General features: G+C 41.5%; 1 protein-coding gene across 2 annotated transcripts in view; it reads right to left on the bottom strand.

Moving 5' to 3' along the window:
• The window catches only part of SCIN (scinderin), a 74,902-nt gene extending 61,068 nt beyond the window's left edge, over positions 1-13,834 (bottom strand). The window contains exons 1-3 of one of the 2 annotated variants that reach the window (XM_026003861.2): positions 13,516-13,834; positions 6,645-6,799; positions 1,632-1,793 (exon numbers count right to left, since the gene is read on the bottom strand). In XM_026003861.2, the coding sequence (XP_025859646.1) occupies positions 1,632-1,793; positions 6,645-6,799; positions 13,516-13,714 (516 nt within the window). In that variant the 5' untranslated portion in view covers positions 13,715-13,834. Of the gene's footprint in view, positions 1-1,631; positions 1,794-6,644; positions 6,800-12,935; positions 12,956-13,515 lie in introns of those variants that run through there. The other variant, XM_072764432.1, reaches the window with a different exon arrangement.
• Positions 13,835-17,922: the final 4,088 nt, after the last annotated feature.

Here is a 17,922-nt window from a genome sequence, read left to right as displayed (position 1 = left end):
TGATATGTGTGGGCATGGATTTGTATAAGTTATGGTGTTGGCTGCAGAACAACAGAAGGATGGAACAATATCTGTTTTCTGCCTCCATCTGAGGGTCAGGACTTAAGCCGATTAGGAGAATGGGTTAGCATTTCAAGTTGAAAAGAACTTTTCCAAGAAATTCATGGCGAGATGCAGGGCTGTGATACTGCCATTGTAAGGGCAGATATCTAAGTGTGACATGGAGAATTGTACTTCGGGCATTATTAGTATTATGATCTCAACTGCACACACAACCTGGTGTGATCCAAGATAGTCGAATTATACTTTAGCAGTCATAAAACTCTAGGTGTATCCTGAGAGAAACCCACAAAGTTTATAGCTTGGGGCCATCTTCCAAATGATTTATAACCTTCGGACACTTAATCTCAGTGCTGTTGCCAAATTAAGATTGCCTTAACAGAACCTTGACTGTGTAGCTTCATTTTCAAAACCCTTAGTATCCGTTTCCTAGGCATGAGGAATAAATCCTTTTGGCTTTTGTCTGATGCTCTTCTGCCCAAATACTGCCCCTGGAGAGGCAGTAAAATGCAACACTCAGGTTGGAATCAGACCTCCCCAGGCTCTAATCCTGGCTTCACTACTCACTTGCTGTGCATCCGGAAGCAGATCCCCCAGCCAGTGCAAGCCTCAGCTCCCTGAAGCAGCACAGGTCAAAGCAAGTCTCTGTACAATGCTCCTCGGCCCAGAAATATTATTGATGACAACAAGCAGGATGATGATGTACATACTGTGAGAGAATGATGATCAGGAGGAGGAGGAGGAGGAGGAGGGCAACACAGATGTGCTCTGTGCTCTCCTGCCTTCTCTGCTTTGCCCATGGGTTCTCAGTGGTAGGGAATGCCTTTTATTTCTACTTTATTTTAATTCTACCTTACAAAGTTTAAAAGACCCAACTTAAATCCCACTTTCTAGAATCTAGCACAGGACCTTGAAGCAATACTTCATTTCAAGATTAAATAAAGATTAAGAATAATATACCTGAACTTAGAGGGGCCTCTTTTCCTTGAAGAAAATGTAAGTCGATATTGCCCAACCTATTAAGATGATACTTGATATATGTACTTGTGCCTTTTCTTTTAATGCCCTTAAATAATAAAAATTTATGAAACAGTATGGCGTAGTGTATGTGTGATCTAAATACTAAAATATCCCCTAAAAACCCCTCAGGCGGGCTGTTTAGATTCATCTTGGGTCCATTTGAAATTCTAGAAACTTTGCTTTCCGGGGAAACCAACTTTCCCCTCAAGTAATGTTTTCCCACACCCAATTAAGGACAAAAATAATCAGCGGAAGCTCTGTCCAGACAGAAGGGTCAGTGTATGAAAAATTATTCAATATGTGTTCTATGCTAGGAAGAACTAAATCACTTCTCCATTCTAAACCTATCAAAGAAAATAAAAACTTTGAAGTCCCACTTTGTGTTATTTAAATACTTGCCAATTGGTCATATGATATGATTGCCTCTCACATAAACAAGACCTCTTCCCCGTGTGTAGAAAAGGTGATTCTCTTCCACGGCACGTACATCTTACTTGATCTGAAGACAATTCACTTCCCTTTAGCTGTCTGCATTGGTATGTAACACTTACAGTGCCAAGATCAATGATGAAGCAGTCTCCCTTGTTGAAACTGTCCCAGGTGAGAGGAACTTCCGTGGCCCTGACCACTCTCCGACCTTTCACATGCAGGAGCCTCTTAGCAGTCAAGTCATTCGTGAGAACATGATTTAATCCAGATGCCACACCTCCAGCCTGATCAGTGGGAGGAAGACAAAGAAAAAAAAAAAAAAACAAAACAAAACAGATAAGGCTTCTAAGTATATGCAAAAACATACAAAACCTGGTACGGTTATGTGTGTATATGGCACATATACCTGGTCTGGTATATGTGCTAGAACTGTCTGTCAGGACAAGATAAAATAGCCACCTAAGAGCATGTGAAAAACTTAGTATGCAGAAGAGAATACCTTGGTGAATCAACACTTCTTTTTCTTTTAAGGCCTTCTGCCCCTCCTGTTTTAATCATTCAATTAACAGTGTATGTACTAAATGTATGTATGTGCTAATTAACTTCGTATGTACTAAGAACCTTCAGTGTATAAAACCTGCTACATAAATGAACAGAAGTGGTACCTCTTGTCCTTTGGGAATGAATGACTCTAAAACCATTAAGTGAGAGACAGACAAGATTCCAGGGAAGAAGAAGACAGGATAGAAGAGAGTCAGAGGTAATAAGAGCAAGTGAGGAGAGAACAAGACACCCCAAAATTCCCATGTCCACACAGTGTTAGGATAGAGAAGAGGAGCGGAGTGTAGTCAAATGTGGGTGGGTCGAATAAATGACCTTTATTTTAACATTATAAAAAAAAAATTTCTGGGCACCTGGGCAGCTCAGCGGTTGAGCATCTCCCTTTGGCTCAGGTCATGATCTTGGGGTTCTGGGATCAAATTCCACATCAGGCTCCCTGCAGGGAGCCTGCTTCTCCCTCTGCCTGTCTCTGCCTCTCTGTGTGTCTCTCATGAATAAATAAATAAAACCTTTAAAAAAAATTTTTTCTTTCTTTCTTTTCTCTTTCAGTCTCTCTCTCTCTCTCTTCCTCTCTCCCTCCCTCCCTCTCTCTCTCTCTCTCTCCCTCCCTCTCTCTCTTCCTCCCTTTCTCTCTCTCTTTCTTTTCTTTCTTCATCAGGCTTAAGTATTTATATCCTAAATTCGGTTGCACATTTCCAAACAAAACAAAATAAAATAAAACTATATTCAATTTAAAAATGCTAAAGAAAACAATTAACTGTATCAAGTACATCTTCTTGCCTTATTTGAAATCAGCTTTTACCTTTTCACTTCCTTTTTTTAAATTTTTTTTCTTTAAAGATTTTATTATCATTTCTTTAATTAAATGTTAGAAAGGATAATCTTAATTTCCACAATTAATTATGAGGTAATGTGCATAGTAAAGATGCAATGCAAGCAAGTCACTTTTATTGCTCAATGCCTCCTACAAAATACGGTAAGAAAATTAGCAGTATAGGAAATCTGTAAAATGATCCAATTTTCAAATTGATTCATAGGGGCACCTAGGTGGGTCAGGTGATTAAACATCTGACTCTCAGTTTCAGCTCAAGCCATGATCTCAGGGTTATGAGATCGAACCCCAAGTCAGGCTCTGTGTTCAGTGAAGGATCTGCTTGTCCCTCTCCCTCACCTTCTCTCCCTGAGCTCTCGCTCTCTCACAAATAAATGAATTAAACACTTTTTAAAAATTATTCATAAACATATAGAGTAAATCCAAAGAAAGAAGTTAACCTGCCTATGTAATCATTAAGACATTCTTGAAATTTCCCCGGACTTTAAATTGCCACCATTCCCCAAGAAAAGACCCTCATGAATAGAAAGGTTTTATTACTATAGGCTAAATGTTGACTGTAGGACAACCATAAATTTTATGAAATATATAATAATTCCTCAATCAATAATTTCATCAAGATTGTCATAAATGAACGAACTAAGTATTATACAATAAAAATAAATACAAGTTGTCATCTATATACTACTGCTCTTAGCCATTTCACCTTTAAAAAAAATAAGTACATTATGATCTGATAAACAGAGTTAAGAACACTGTCATCTGAAAAAGTCATAAAATATAAAACAGACTAGACTGAGGATACTTAACCTACTGTCACATAGTGAATCATCAGTGATATCTAGTCTGTGAACATTTAACAGTATTTTAAAAATTAATTTTGTCTTAATATTTGATGTGAAAAAGGCACAAAAGAAAACTGTAAGTTTCATATACATTTGTATTTGATAGTAAGTATTTCTGGAATAGTGCTTGAATTAACCCTAAAAACTCCCAGTCTCTTTCTACCTTCTCAAGGCAGAATGAAAGCAAGATGGATAACCTTCCATATCAGTTACACTATTAACATGGTTTTACTGGCTGTTAGATGTTTGATGGTCGCTATTTACAATCATGGCTAAGAGCTGGGTCTTGCTCAGCTTGGGAAAGAAATTTAAGATAAGGAAGTAGTGGGAAATAATTATCCTTTAGAACTCTCCCAACCCCCTAAAACACCCCATTAAAAAAAAAAAAACCTCAGATCAATTAAATGACATAAGAAGACGGTGTTCATGTTGCCTAGCTGAATCTTTCCCTTACACAGGATAACTAAATATGGCTGTTGCTGACTTGGTAATAGGTTTTGCCAAACTGTGCCCATTCCAAACATACACAATACTCTGTTTCATAGAGTAATCTTAAAAAAAAACATTCATCCTGGTATTTGAACCATTTATTTATATTGAGAGCATCATAGTATGATTACCAGCTTAGGTACTGAAGTCAGATGGTCACCAGGTCATATACCAGATATTAGACCTTATTAAATTACATAGTTTCTTACACCTCTTGTTTACTTATCTTAAAGGATGACAATGATAGAAACTGCACCATGGGGGTGCCATTTGATGAAATGAGATGATATACATGAAGTGCTTAGCACATTCTTATAAGCATGAAATTAAACACAAGAGCATAGCCTTTGCTATTCTGGGGCACCCGGGTGGCTTAATCAGTTAAGCATCTGACTCTTGGTTTTGGCTCAGGTCATGATCTCAGTCATGATCTGAGGATCGTGAGAACAAGCCCCGTGTCAGGCTCCAGGCTCATAATGGAGTTATCATGGAGTTTGAGATTGTCTCTCTCTGCCTCTACCCCTCCCCCTGCTCTCTCTCTCTTTTTCGTTCTCTCTTCTCTCCCTCCCCCCGCACTGCCAAAGACTAAAATATAGTCTTTGCTCTTCTGGGTGGCAAATTATCTTTGCTTCCACATTTCCTATTGAGTATTTTGCAACTGCACACATTGTAATCTGTTCGATGTCACTAGTGATAAGACAGTGAACTAATTTTCTTGCTGATAAATTTGACCTCCATTCGCAAATACCTTCTTTAAAAAAAAAAAGCTGATTTGTAGTGATTTTGATGTTGATAACAATTAACATTATAATTATCTTATAACTGTAAAATCGCTTTTTTATATCCACTTTTAAATATATATCCAGAAGTTTGATTTCAGAGGTCCTGCTAATAGCCAGAAGGATTAATATCACAAGTTCCTACTGCCTATATATGCACTATGTATTTTATTATTTAATTTGATCCTTAATCCTTAACAACACCTATATGAGAAAGCTGTTGTTACACCCATTATACATTTGAGGAAACTGAGCACAGAAAGCTTACACACTTGCCCTGAGGTAAACAAGTCATATGTAACAGAAATGGGTTCATAACCAGGGTGATATCATAGTACACGGTTTTAGTAGCTACAAGACCCAGCTTATTCAAAATGCTGGTTTCACTGACATAAAAGAAGTTTCAGGATCATTTAACATAAACTGTAGGAACTTATGCAAATTAAATAAAATGAGAAGGCATATATAGTTTCATATTTGGGACTGCTCATAGCCTAGAGTAAAAAAAAAAAAAATGATTTCACGAGAGAAGAGAACCTATTAAGTATTTATCCTCATCTCAATAGCATCACAAACTATTCACTAAGGCTCTGATCAGGTAAAAACAGAAATAAACCACGGCATGGTAATAGATTTAATATATATACTCAGAAGTCTAGTTTACCTCTGAGGTTTACAGTCTTCAGTAAGCTAATATGCTCAAAGGGCGAGGCGGGGTCTGCATATCATCTGTTGGAGCATGTCTGATTTTGAAAAGGATTGCTTCTGAAATGTTTCTCTAAGGAGGTATTTCTGAAACTTTAACTGGGCACTCCTGGGAACAGGGGAATTGTGAAGGATGGCCAGTCTACAAGGCTCACGGAGGGAATTCCAGAAAAAAAGGCTGTCCTTCACCGAAGGTTGCCTTAAAAGGAAAGAACTATTTAACTTGTTTGTTTGTTTTTTTTTTTGCTTGCCTTTTCAGAAGTAAAGCCAGTTGAAGATTAGTATTTCAGGCCAAAACACATATATTGTGTTTGTGGCAATGTATGTATATTCGATTTTATGAGGCTGAACCACATATATATTCAACTCAATGATTTGTTTCTATTTCTATCATTTCCAAGATCAAATCAACTTTTTGGGAAATGTGTGAATAGTCCTTTCTATTAACTGGAATTATAATTGTTATAAATACTGAATCAAGATATTCTAGAATAACTGAGATTCCCAAGTCTCGGGTTATTTGTGGCAAATTCAGAGGTTCTCTAGAATATCATAAACAAAAACTATTAATAACTAAATTGCCAATATTTATTAACTGAAGTAACTCCACAAAATTTTAACGGGTTTTCTTGTGACAAAATTATCGCAAGCTCCTAACTTTATTAAAAATTAACCTACTAAATGAAATCAAGTCAGAGTATTTCACATATTACACCCATGTTCCACAAACATTTATTGAGCACCTACTATGTGTCTGGCAGGTACTGGCATATATCATTAGGAAAACAGAAACAAAAACAAAACAAAACAACAACAAAAATAAACCCTACCCTCAATGAACTTTCATTCTGTAAAGACATAAGATGTAGATGGATAGGAAGAGAAAGGGGGTCATAACAGAAACAGTTCAAGAGAGCTGCTTACCTTGTATTTCAGACCTCCTTTGAAATAGCCAACAAAATCAGTAGACTCGTAGCCCTGCAGCTCTCTACTCTGCACTGGCTTGCCGCCCAGATAGTCATCCAGCTGAACGGTAAAGATCGCAGCCGCCGTGCTTTCATCCTGAGTACACTCTTTTCCTGAAACAGCAAAGGACAGCACCTCATTTACCAAGCAAGGAAAAGGATTAGGGCAGAATTTTTGATAAGATAAAGCTCAGGGACATCTGGGTGGCTCAGTGGTTGAGTGTCTACCTTCGGCCCAGGGCGTGATCCTGGAGTCCCTAGATTGAGTCCCACATCGGGCTCCCTGCGTGGAGCCTACTTCTCCCTCTGCCTGTGTCTCTAATGAAGTTTAGAAGCCCTAACAATACTACAGTTCACATGAGATCCCAATTGAATGTATTCACCAAAGCTGAAGGGAGTCAGCCACATTAATGAAAGAATTGTATTTCTTTATATTTCTCTCTCTCAAAGGGAACCTGTGTAGCAACTTATCTTCTCAGGACAAAAAAAAAAAAGAAAACACTAGCTATAAGAGTATTTGACATAGTATCAATTTTCTAACTTGTTGTGGTCAAAGGAAAAAAAATACATATGCAATTTTGCGACGTGAAAGAACACTAGTGCCATTCTGACCACCTTCCCATCCATAAATGAGATTACCAATAAAGACACAGATGTTTTAAGAGGGAAGTTTAAATCAAAGTTAATATCAAAAGTATTAAGGGCAATTGTTTGACAAAAACATTCTTACTTGAGCACAAGTTGAAACACAAATTTCTTTAGACAGATGTAAATGGCCAGGCATGCAATTAATGAATGACCTAGAAGTAAATTAATTAAATTATACTATCATTTGTTGATGCTTGTGTACTGCTCTGGGCCAAGAAATACCAGTATGAATAAACTAGAATCCCTGCTCTAAAGAAGTTAAAAGATCCTAAAGAAGCCAATACCAACCTCTGAATGTGAAAACCAGAATCCAATTCAGTGATATCATGTATGGTGATGCAATTTTAGCAATGTTCAGAAACATATGAACTTGCTCTATGAATTTCGCTTATGACCTCATTTATTTTCCCTCTTCCTTTTTTTAAAGATTGTATTTATTTATTTGAGAGAGTGAGCGGGCAAGAGAGAAGGAGCAGGGGGAGGAGCAGAAGGGGACGGAGAAGCCAATTTCTTGCTGAGCAGGGAGCCTGATGCCTCATGTGGGCTGATTCCGGGACCCCAGGATCACGACCTGTGTGGAAGGCAGATGCTTAAACAACTGAGCTATCCAGACACCCTTATTTTCCTTTTTCTGATGCCTTTTACCAATGACTTTTACTGATCTCGTTCAAGTTATGATACGTTCTTTGTGTTATTTTATATTATATTGCCATACATTATATTTGTACATATGCTGCAAAATTCCTAAAATTGTTTTGGGGATGTGATGTACATGATCTCTCTGCTAAAAATTATAGAATGTTAATAAAAAAACCAAAGACCTTAATAAATATAAAAGCATAATGTTCATGGACTGTAAGATCTAATATAACAAAGATGTTAATTTTCCCTGAGTTGACCTACAAGCTTAACATTATTCCTATAAAAAAAATCATAGGAGATTTACTATAAATTACATAAGTTTATTGTAAAATTCATATGAAAAGGCACAGGTCCTGAAAGAGCTAAAACATCTTGACAAAAATAAGCTCGAAGGAATAACTCTATTTGATATTAAGGTTTTACTATACAGGTACAGTAATTAAGAGAGCATGGTATCGGCAGAAGGAGAGACATAGATCAACAGACCAAATCTCCTCCACTGGTAACATTTTCCACACTACGGTACACTTCGGTGTGCTACAGTGGACTAAAGCACAAGCATATAAGCACAGTACATCACAGAATACAAAACTGATACAATTCTCTCATTTTTTTTCATATTTCCCCAATTTTATTTGTATTCATCTATGTGTGTTTAGTTCTCTAAAATTTGATCACATATAAACTCAAGCATTCATCATCCCAGTCTAGATACTGTATAGTTCTATCACCAAAAAAAAATCCCTTATGTTGCCATTTTATAACTACCACATCTCCCACCTGCATCACCCAGCTCCCTACCCCATCCCAAAACTCTGATAACAATAAATCCAAAATCCTATCATTTCAAAATATCATATAAATGGAACTGAACAGTATGGAAACTTTTGGCTTTTCTTTTTTTAAGATTTCTTATTTATTTATTCATGAGAGACACAGAGAGAGAAAGAGGCAGAGACACAGGCAGAGGGAGAAGCAGGCTCCATGCAGGGAGCCCGACATGGGACTCGATCCCGGGTATCCAGGATCACGCCCTGGGCTGAAGGCGGCACTAAACCGCTGAGCCACCTGGGCTGCCTGACTTTAGTTTTTTTCACTCATTCTAATCTCCCGAGGATTCCTCGGAGTTGTGTATATCAATAGTTTATTTTTTAATTGCTGAGTAATAGTCTCTGGGATACATTTGCCACGATTTGATGAAATCAGTCACCTGTGGAAGGGTATCTGGGCTGATTCAAACTTCTTTCTATTCAAATAAAGCTACTGTGGAATTCGTGTGTAGACTTTTACATGTACATAAATTTTCATTTCTCTGGAATAAATGCCTATGAATGCAGTGCTGGATCATATGGCAGTTTCAAGTCTAATTTTCTAAGAAACCATCAAACTCTTCTTCATAATGGTTGTACCATTTTACGTTTCCCCCTTAAGCAATGTATAAAAATCCAATTTCTCAGCATCTTCACCAGCCCTTGTATATTACACATTCCCTGACTTGTACACTGTATGCTGTAATCCAATTCTTGGGATTCCCAGTGCCTTGGATAGAGCCTAGCATTGACTAGATATACCACAAATGTTTACTGCTCTCAAATACATTTATGCAAAATTAAAAACTGGAAAAGAGAAACAATGAGGGTGAGTGTTTGTAGCGCAGGTCCAGGATGTGCAGAGCAGCTTTATTATTAGCTGTGCTCAGAGACATGATGCTCTAAGTAATGAGGGGTAGAGGGTGGCTGCTTTTTTTTTTTTTAAGATTTTATTTATTCATGAGAGACACAGAGCGAGCGAGAGAGGCAGAGACACAAGCAGAGGAAGAAGCAGGCTCCATGCAGGGAGCCCGAAGTGGGACTCGATCCCAGGTCCCCAGGATTAGGCCATGGGCCACAGGTGGCGCTAAACCTCTGAGCCACCCGGGCTGCCCAGGGTGACTGCTTTTAAACTGCTAGGTACAAAGCTGAAATGGTTTTTATGGAAGGACCAGTGCAACAACTTGTAAGTCAAATGCGACAATTTCTTATTTGTAAAGAAAAAAATAATAGAGAAACAATCTGAGATATGCACAGGTATTATGGAAAGCCTTTGAGAGAGAGCAGGAAAGAGGACCCTTCCTCTCCTCTTCTCCTCTGTATGTCCTGCTGCTTCTTATGTGCCCTTTGCTTCTCTTACCTGGCCTGCTTCTTGATTTTTATCCTACGTACCTTTCTACCCTAATCTGATTTTTAACTTCGCTCCCCTTCAGCTTCCTTCCCACTGATCCTTTAGTTAAACTGCCTTTCTCCCTAAACTTTCCACTCTTCCCCCCTGGAACTTTTCCTCAGTCTGTCTCTCTGATTAATCATCATGAATTCATCTAAATTTAGCTCTCAGGTTAGAATATTCTGGATGAAATCCAGCTTGCTTCAGGGAACTAAAGTAGGAAGGGCTGTAGAACAATTCCATCTAACGGCTCCATGAACCATTTTGTGCTAAACTTTTCCATGTTCCCCAAGATTTTCTCTCAGACAAGATCCCTTCCAATTACCCTCCTTTTCTTTTTTTCTGTCAAAGCTTCTCTACTCCCCTGCTTCCCCATAATTGCAGATACTCTGTCTCTTTCACAGTGTCTAGCATGTTCTACCTGTGTTGTATCACTTTTTATCTTATTGTATCTTTGAGATTATAAACTTTCAGAGAGGGTTCATAAACTATTCATATGCAAAAACGTCTTACACAATGCTGGGCACTTTCAATAATTACTGAATGAATTAATTTATTAATACACTATTAACTTCAGTTTTAGATCTTTAAAATCATGAAGTGTGGGGCACCTGGGTGGCTCAGTTACTTAAGGGTCTGCTCCTGCTCAGGCCATGATCCCAGGGTGCTGGGATCCAACCCCATGTCCCCACATGGGGGGGTGAGCACATGGGGCTTCCTGCTCAGTGGGGAGCCTACTTCTCCTCCTTCTGCCTACCACTCCTCTGCTGGTGCACTCTCTTTCTCTGTCAAATAAATAAATAAAATCCTTAAAAAAAAAAAAAAAAGACTGAAAAAAGTCATAAAGTGTTTCTGCCCAAAGCATTTTCTATTACAGTTTTCAAAATTGGTGAACACTAAATGAATAATTGAGTTAATGTGAATCTGTAAGTCCTAAAAAACAATTTGCCTAGTAAGCGAGTTTCTTTGCATAAGAAAGAACCTATAGCATAAACCCCCTCCTAAAATAAACAAAACCCACAAACTGTGTTCAAAACTTCTTGCAGTCTTCTAATAAAGTCAAACTTAACCGTTGTCTACAGCAAGATATGAAGTCCCTTCACATCTCAATTCACCAAAATTACAAATGGGGCATTTCAGACACTTTGATTCATTCTAGATCCAAGTTCTGAATAGAAAGGCCAAGCTGAGGACATTACTATTTTATCTGGCATCATTCATTTATAAACATGGTCTTATATTAAGGTTTCAGTGAATTCTGGTATAAGATATAAATAGATCACTGTCTATAACAGGAAAAGTGACACTACACTGGGAAGCCAAAATGTATCTGGAATTCAGCTTAAGCTTCCTAGGGTAAGCACAAAATCTTAATATCAAACGCTATAATAAAAAAATCCTTCTTCCTCTTTGTATTTCTCATTTGGAGTGTGTTTCAGGTAGTGTGTTCACTACCATTGGGAACATCACTCCTTAAGGTTTCCTGCCATTTTATTTAAAATCTTCAAATGTCAGAAATAAAAATGATGGCTTTTCAAGGACTGTGTGTGTGTGTGTGTGTGTGTGTGTGTGGTTTTGTGTGGTCTCCCCACAGGCTCAGGAATAAAGCTAAAAATAAAGAAACAGAAGTCCAAGGGAGGCAAGCTAGTTTTAAAAGAAGGCAAGAAGTCTCAGATAATCGGCACGTTGTTAGATGGGGTGTGCCCCCTGGCACAGGATCTTCCAGGGAGAGGCTGGACATTCAGGATGTTTACGAGTAAAAGTAGAAGGTGGAAAAAGTAGAGCACACAAGGCCCAGTATTCTGACAACCTGGCCCAAGTGCAGCCCAAAATAATTACTACTCCTGAAGGCGCTGTTTTGTTTCCCACTGTATCCTTGGTCAAATAGCTAAGTAATAATAATAATAATACGATTACAGTAAAGCAACTCATCTAAAAAATAAATATGCCATATCAAGCTATTCATTTATATTGAAAATATCTATTTTTTTTTCTCCTTTCCATCCACGATCGCCAACATCCCGATCAACAGGAATATTCTGTTAGCCACACGTGCGAGCAGTATGGTGCAAGTGGACTCTGATTTAAAGTCGCCCAGACCATTAACTGCCGAAATTTGTGGAGAAATAGAAGCCGGGGCCCAAGGGCAAAAAAAAAAAAAAAAAAAAAAGAATTAATTAGAGAAAAGGGCGGCAGGAGGGGGAGGTACTTCTCGCCAGCTGCGGCGGATGCCTACCAACTCGTCTGACTTGGTCTCCTCGCCCACCGGGAAACCAGGACTGAACCTGTCGGACGGCAGGTGAGCGGGCAGGTGAGTGGGCAGGTGAGCGGGGCTCGGCCGCAGCCCGGGTGCGCTGCGGGAGGGGGGCGGCAGCGGGGTTTCCAATCTGGAGGTGAAACGGGGAGACGCGCGAGGAGCCTGCCTCCAAGCCCCGAGGTCGGCCCGGCGGAGGTCCAAGCCCGCGGGCTCAGGCTGCTCCCCACGTCCCCCGCCCCGCGTTTGCAGGCGCGCCCGCAAGAGCGGACTCTGGCGCGAAGAAGGCGGCCAGCCCCACGGGGCCGCCCGGAGGGGACCCGACAGGCGCGACCGTCCCTGGGCCCTTCCCGCTTGCGGTTCCCCTCCCCACCCCACCCCCGCCGCACCCCACCTCCAGCCTTCAAATCCCAGCCTCCCCGCCGCCTCGCCCCTCCCCGACCTGTGCGCGTCGGGGTCCCCCGGCCCGCGCACCCCCCTGAGCCCCCCGCGCCTGCACCCCCTTACCCAGCCAGAGGTGCAGGCGGTAGGTGAAGCCCCGGCTCGCCTGGGCCTTGTTCAGCACCAGGTAGGCCTCGGCCCCCCCCCGCCTGCGCCCCCCTGCCTGCGCCCCCCTGCCTGCTCCCCCACCACCTGCGCTCCCTCTGCCTGCTCCTCCTGCCCGCTCCTCCTGCCCGCTCCCCCTGCCTGCGCTTCTCCCTCGCCTGCGCCACCCCCCGCCTGCGCCCTCCCTGCTTGCGCCCCCCCCCCGCCTTCGCTCCCCTTGCCTGCTCCCCCTGCCTGCGCTCCCCCTGCCTGCTCCCCCTGCCTGCTTCCCCTGCCTGCGCTCCCTCCTGCCTGCTTCCCCTGCCTGCTCCCCCTGCCTGCGCTCCCCCCAGCCTGCGCCCCCTGCCCGCTCCCCCTGCCTGCTCCCCCCGCCTGCGCTCCCCCCAGCCTGCGCCCCCTGCCTGCGCTCCCCCTGCCTGCGCTCCCCCTGCCTGCTCCCCCTGCCCGCGCTCCCCCTGCCTGCGCTCCCCTCCTGCCTGCTCCCCCTGCCTGCTCCCCCTGCCGCTCCCCCTGCCTGCTCCCCCCGCCTGCGCCCCCTTACCCAGCCAGAAGTGCAGGCGGTAGGTGAAGCCGCGCCTCGCCTGGGCCGTGTGCAGCACCAGGTAGGCATCGCCCACGTAGAAGTCGCCGTGAGCGCTCGGGGGCACCGGCACCAGCTCGAGCCTCTCCACCCGCCAGACCTGCAGCCCCGCCTGCTTGCCGGCTCGGGCGAACTCCTCGTGGTACAGCCCCTGGGCCATGGCTCCGACGGGCACTGCTCCGGGAGAGGGCGCGGGACCTCGACGACCTGGAGGTCGGACCCAGCCGAGACCTGCGCCGGGGACCCGGCCGGGCGCGACTTTATAGGGCTCGCCCGGCGGGGAGGCGGGGCTGGGGGCGGGGGCGCCTTGGCGCTGGGCTCGCCGCGCGCACCGCCGAGCTCCTACGCCCTGCTCCGAGTTAGCAGGAGAGTCCCGAGCTCAGAAATCGTGAGACCCGGAGGCAACTTACAGAGACTCCTGGAAATGCCTCCTAGCCTAAGGAAGGACATTTCTTTTCTGGCAGTAAATGGAGGAGATCAGCAACTTAAACTCTGGTGGGCGCATCCTTCTTTTAAAAAAAAGAGGGGGTCCCTGGGTGGCTCAGGGTTTAGCCCTGCCTTCGGCCCGGAGCGTGACCCTGGAGACCCGGGATCGAGTCCCACGTCGGGCTCCCTGCATGGAGCCTGCTTCTCCCTCTGCCTGTGTCTCTGCCTCTCTCTGTGGGGTAATGAATAAATAAATAAAATCTTTAAAAAAAATAAAAATTAAATAAAAATAAAAGAAGGGAAAGAGAGAAAATTGGCTGTCTATGTATCACTAACTCCTTCATTTACCGGCCAGTCTCTCCATTCCTGATAGCCGAAATTTCCGTCTTGATCTGTGCAATCTGAAAATGCCATGAAAAACGTGTCAGGTTTCTTGGAAAGGTGAAAATCTGGAAGGCTGGTGGTCCTAATGCAGAGGACAGAGCTCTCGCAAATGCCCTGGGGTTCAGGAGCTGTGGTTTAGCTCTTTGCCACCTGCTTTCTTTGGCCTGGAAGGTTTCTGAAAAAACGAGCCCTCCTCCTGGGGTGTTCTCGCGCTGCACAGGTCGCTGCTAATAGGCGCAGTTTGCCTTGTGAGTTACCTGGTACCTGGCTTCAAGCGGCTGAGTTCTCATTGTTCACCCTGCAGGTTTTGCTTTGGCAGCACTATACCATTCATGTGGGATTTTACTCTTTACTTTGCATTCTTTTAACCGAAGCTGGTATAGCAAAGGATTTTGTTACTGAAAAAGCAAATCGCTCAGGATCTGAAGATTAAGAAAACTGATTTTTATGCATGTGCATTTTCTTTTACTGTTTCTCAAATTACAAGAGTCCCCAAAAGGTCACTAATAATGTACAAGTCAATTTTTCCTTGATTAATTTATGTTTGTAGGTAGATATTAAGTGACTATGGGAAAAAATTCAAAAGCACAAAGTTGTGAAATACAAAAAAAAGTAACTTCCATTTAACCTGCCACCCAGTTGCTTTCCCCAGAAGCAGCTAAGTTATCAACTATCCCTGACGTGGGTCTCCAGGATCGCGCCCTGGGTCAAAGGCAGGCGCCAAACCGCTGCGCCACCCAGGGATCCCAGAAACATCATTTTTAATGTACTTTTTTCTACTCATGCATTATTATAACTGTGAGTTAAATTCCTAGAAATATAATCACTGGAGGGGTTGGAATTAAATGGTTTTGATGATAATGATGATAATTAAGAAAGCAGTCATTACTCTTTATTGTTCTGCGGTGGTGGGCTATGGTACATCAATTCCTGTCTACATCTATTAGTTCTGAGGCTTTCAGCAAGTTAGTGAACTGTAGTAAGTCTCAGGTTCCTCACTTATAAAATGGAAAATAATAGTATTCACCATAAAGACTGTTATTTGCATTAAATGAGATGACACAAGTAAAGCATCTGGATGTGTTACATAGGAAATGCTCACTAATCATGAGCTACTATGGTAGGCTTCCACATAGGCTTTCTTTTGCTTCTCTGGGTACTTTCTCCATCCTTCTGATCCTACAGTCTTCTTGTAGGGATGATAGCATAGACTAAAGCACAGGTCTTTCATGACCACTAGCTTAGAGTTTGGTTGGTAATCAAAGTGGGAGAGGAGAGCAAGGTCAGAATATTTATTTACTTGATTTCTTCTACCAAGAGTCACTAACTCTATGTGGCTTTCTCTCTCTCTCTCTTCTTCTCTCTCTCTCTCTCTCTTTGTTTCCAGCAACCAGATGCATTATAATTCTTGGTTTATCTGTCCTACTTCTTTATATAGCCTACAAAAAAAGAAAAAAAAAGCACAACTTCTGGGATTTTCCTGTTTTGTGAATATCATGTGTTTATAGGTTGAGATGCTGATTGATAAATATTAATAGCTATATTCTCTTTTTCCCCCTCCTAACCAAAACAATAATAGGTAAGTATAATGAGGCTCATTTTATAGATGAGGAAACTAAGTAAGGCTTTGCGATTTGTCAAAGGTTGTCCAGCTAGGAATGGCTGAGGAGGAATTCAAGCTCATTATGTCTCATTCAGAAGTACATGCTATTTACCCAAACTCATTCTCTCAGTCCAATGATTTGTCTAGGATTTGCTCACATAAATATACTTCATATTTTTATTTCTTCCAATTTATACCCCAAGAAGCATCTGATCTAATATGTCCCATGTAGCTCCAGGAAGTTTAGTTTTAACTGAGCCATTATATCTCTCGGTTTTCTTTTCTGTACAGGAGAAAGACTTTGTTCTCTTCCTTCCTCTTGTGAAAAATTATGAGAACTGATAATCTGGATACAAGATAATGTAAAAATCAGATTCATCAGTTCAGTTTCAGTTTCAGCAATAATTCCTTTCCTGTTAGTGAAGGAATTCCTTTTAATGAAGTAATAAAAATAAAAAGAAATTATTTCTTTTTAGTGAAGTAATTTAAAAAAGAACTTTAGTATGGATAAGCAGAATTTCCTCTTGCTTAAGCAGGACTAGGGTAAGGCAGGTGAAGCACCTGCCTGGGATGCAAAATTTAGGAATGAAACAGAAAAGCTCAGTGATCAAGACCAATTCTCTCTCCTCTTCTTCTTCTTCTTCTTCTTCTTCTTCTTCTTCTTCTTCTTAGAGAGAGAGAGAGAGAGAGAGAGATGAGGGGCAGAAGAAAGGGAGAAAGAGAGTCTCAAGGAGACTCCATGCCCAGCACAGAGCCTGATACAGGGCTGGATCTTATGAACCCTGAGATCATGACCTGAGCTGAAATCAACAGTTGGTCTCTTAACTGATTGAGCCACCCAGGCTCCCCAAGATCAATTATTTTTTAAGGCAGTATCATAACAAATCAAAATTGATGCAAAAACCATGACAAATATTAAAAGTTTTCAAATTAAGGTAGAATTGATAATAATGCTATCTGGGGCCATATTGGAGACTAAGGCAGAGGAAAAATCTTCCTTTACTTAAAATTTTGATATTTGGTTTGCCTTTTTTTGCATTAATTTTAGTATTTTTACAAGTAACATATTGAAATATTATTGATTTTGATGAAATCCTTTTTCCATTTCCCTTAGATTTTGTGCCTGAGGTAACTCACTTCTACTACATGAGTTCTGTCCTGACTAAGCAGCCTCCAGACTTCAGTTTGCAGCTTCTTGTTAGACAGACCTCCCTAAATTGATCCTGCCAAGATCAAGTTCAGCTTGTCCAAAACAATCAATCTCATCATTCTCTCCAAACATGCTTCTCCTCTTCTTCCTAATTTCATTAACATGATGTAATTTTGACTCAGCGTTCTCATTTTGTCTCCACAGTTAATCAACCAGGGTATCCAAAATGCTTCTCAGTCCATCCCAGTGGCCTACTTTCTTGCTCTTGCTTTGAGTCTCATATTGAGGAGAGGTATGCCTGGAAGTGAATGGCCTGGTTTATTTAGGCCTTTGAAGTAGGCTGAGGAATGGCCCCTGCACTTTTCAACTGACTGAACTTGGACACGTTACCTAACATTACTGTGTCTCATTTTTCTCACCTGTGGAATGGGAATACTGATTAAAAAAAAAAAAAATACCTCATAGGAGTGTCATGATTATTAAGTGAATAAATAGACACAAACTTGGAATCACCCCTGACATATAGGAAGGTGAATTTCATAAATTCAACTGAAATTGATAGTGGCTAATCCACTCTCTAAATCCACTCCTATGAGAACAATATTTGTAATTCTGAAGGAGATAAGGACTGCCCATTTTCCATCCAAAAAAGTTTCCTAAAACCAGATAACAAATTCCCTTCCATGTCTAGATTTTCTCTCTCTCAAATTCTAGACTCTTAGGAGTGAATTATTTTCTCCCCTTTGTGTTATAGTACTTTTTCCATATCTGTCTTACCAATTCTTTACGTTTTAATTAAAGATGC

This window comes from Vulpes vulpes, chromosome 7, assembly GCF_048418805.1.
Source record: "Vulpes vulpes isolate BD-2025 chromosome 7, VulVul3, whole genome shotgun sequence".
Classification (NCBI taxonomy): domain Eukaryota; kingdom Metazoa; phylum Chordata; class Mammalia; order Carnivora; family Canidae; genus Vulpes; species Vulpes vulpes.
The sequence above is the reverse complement of the archived record's forward strand: the minus strand, read 5'-3'. Positions and strand labels throughout refer to the sequence as shown.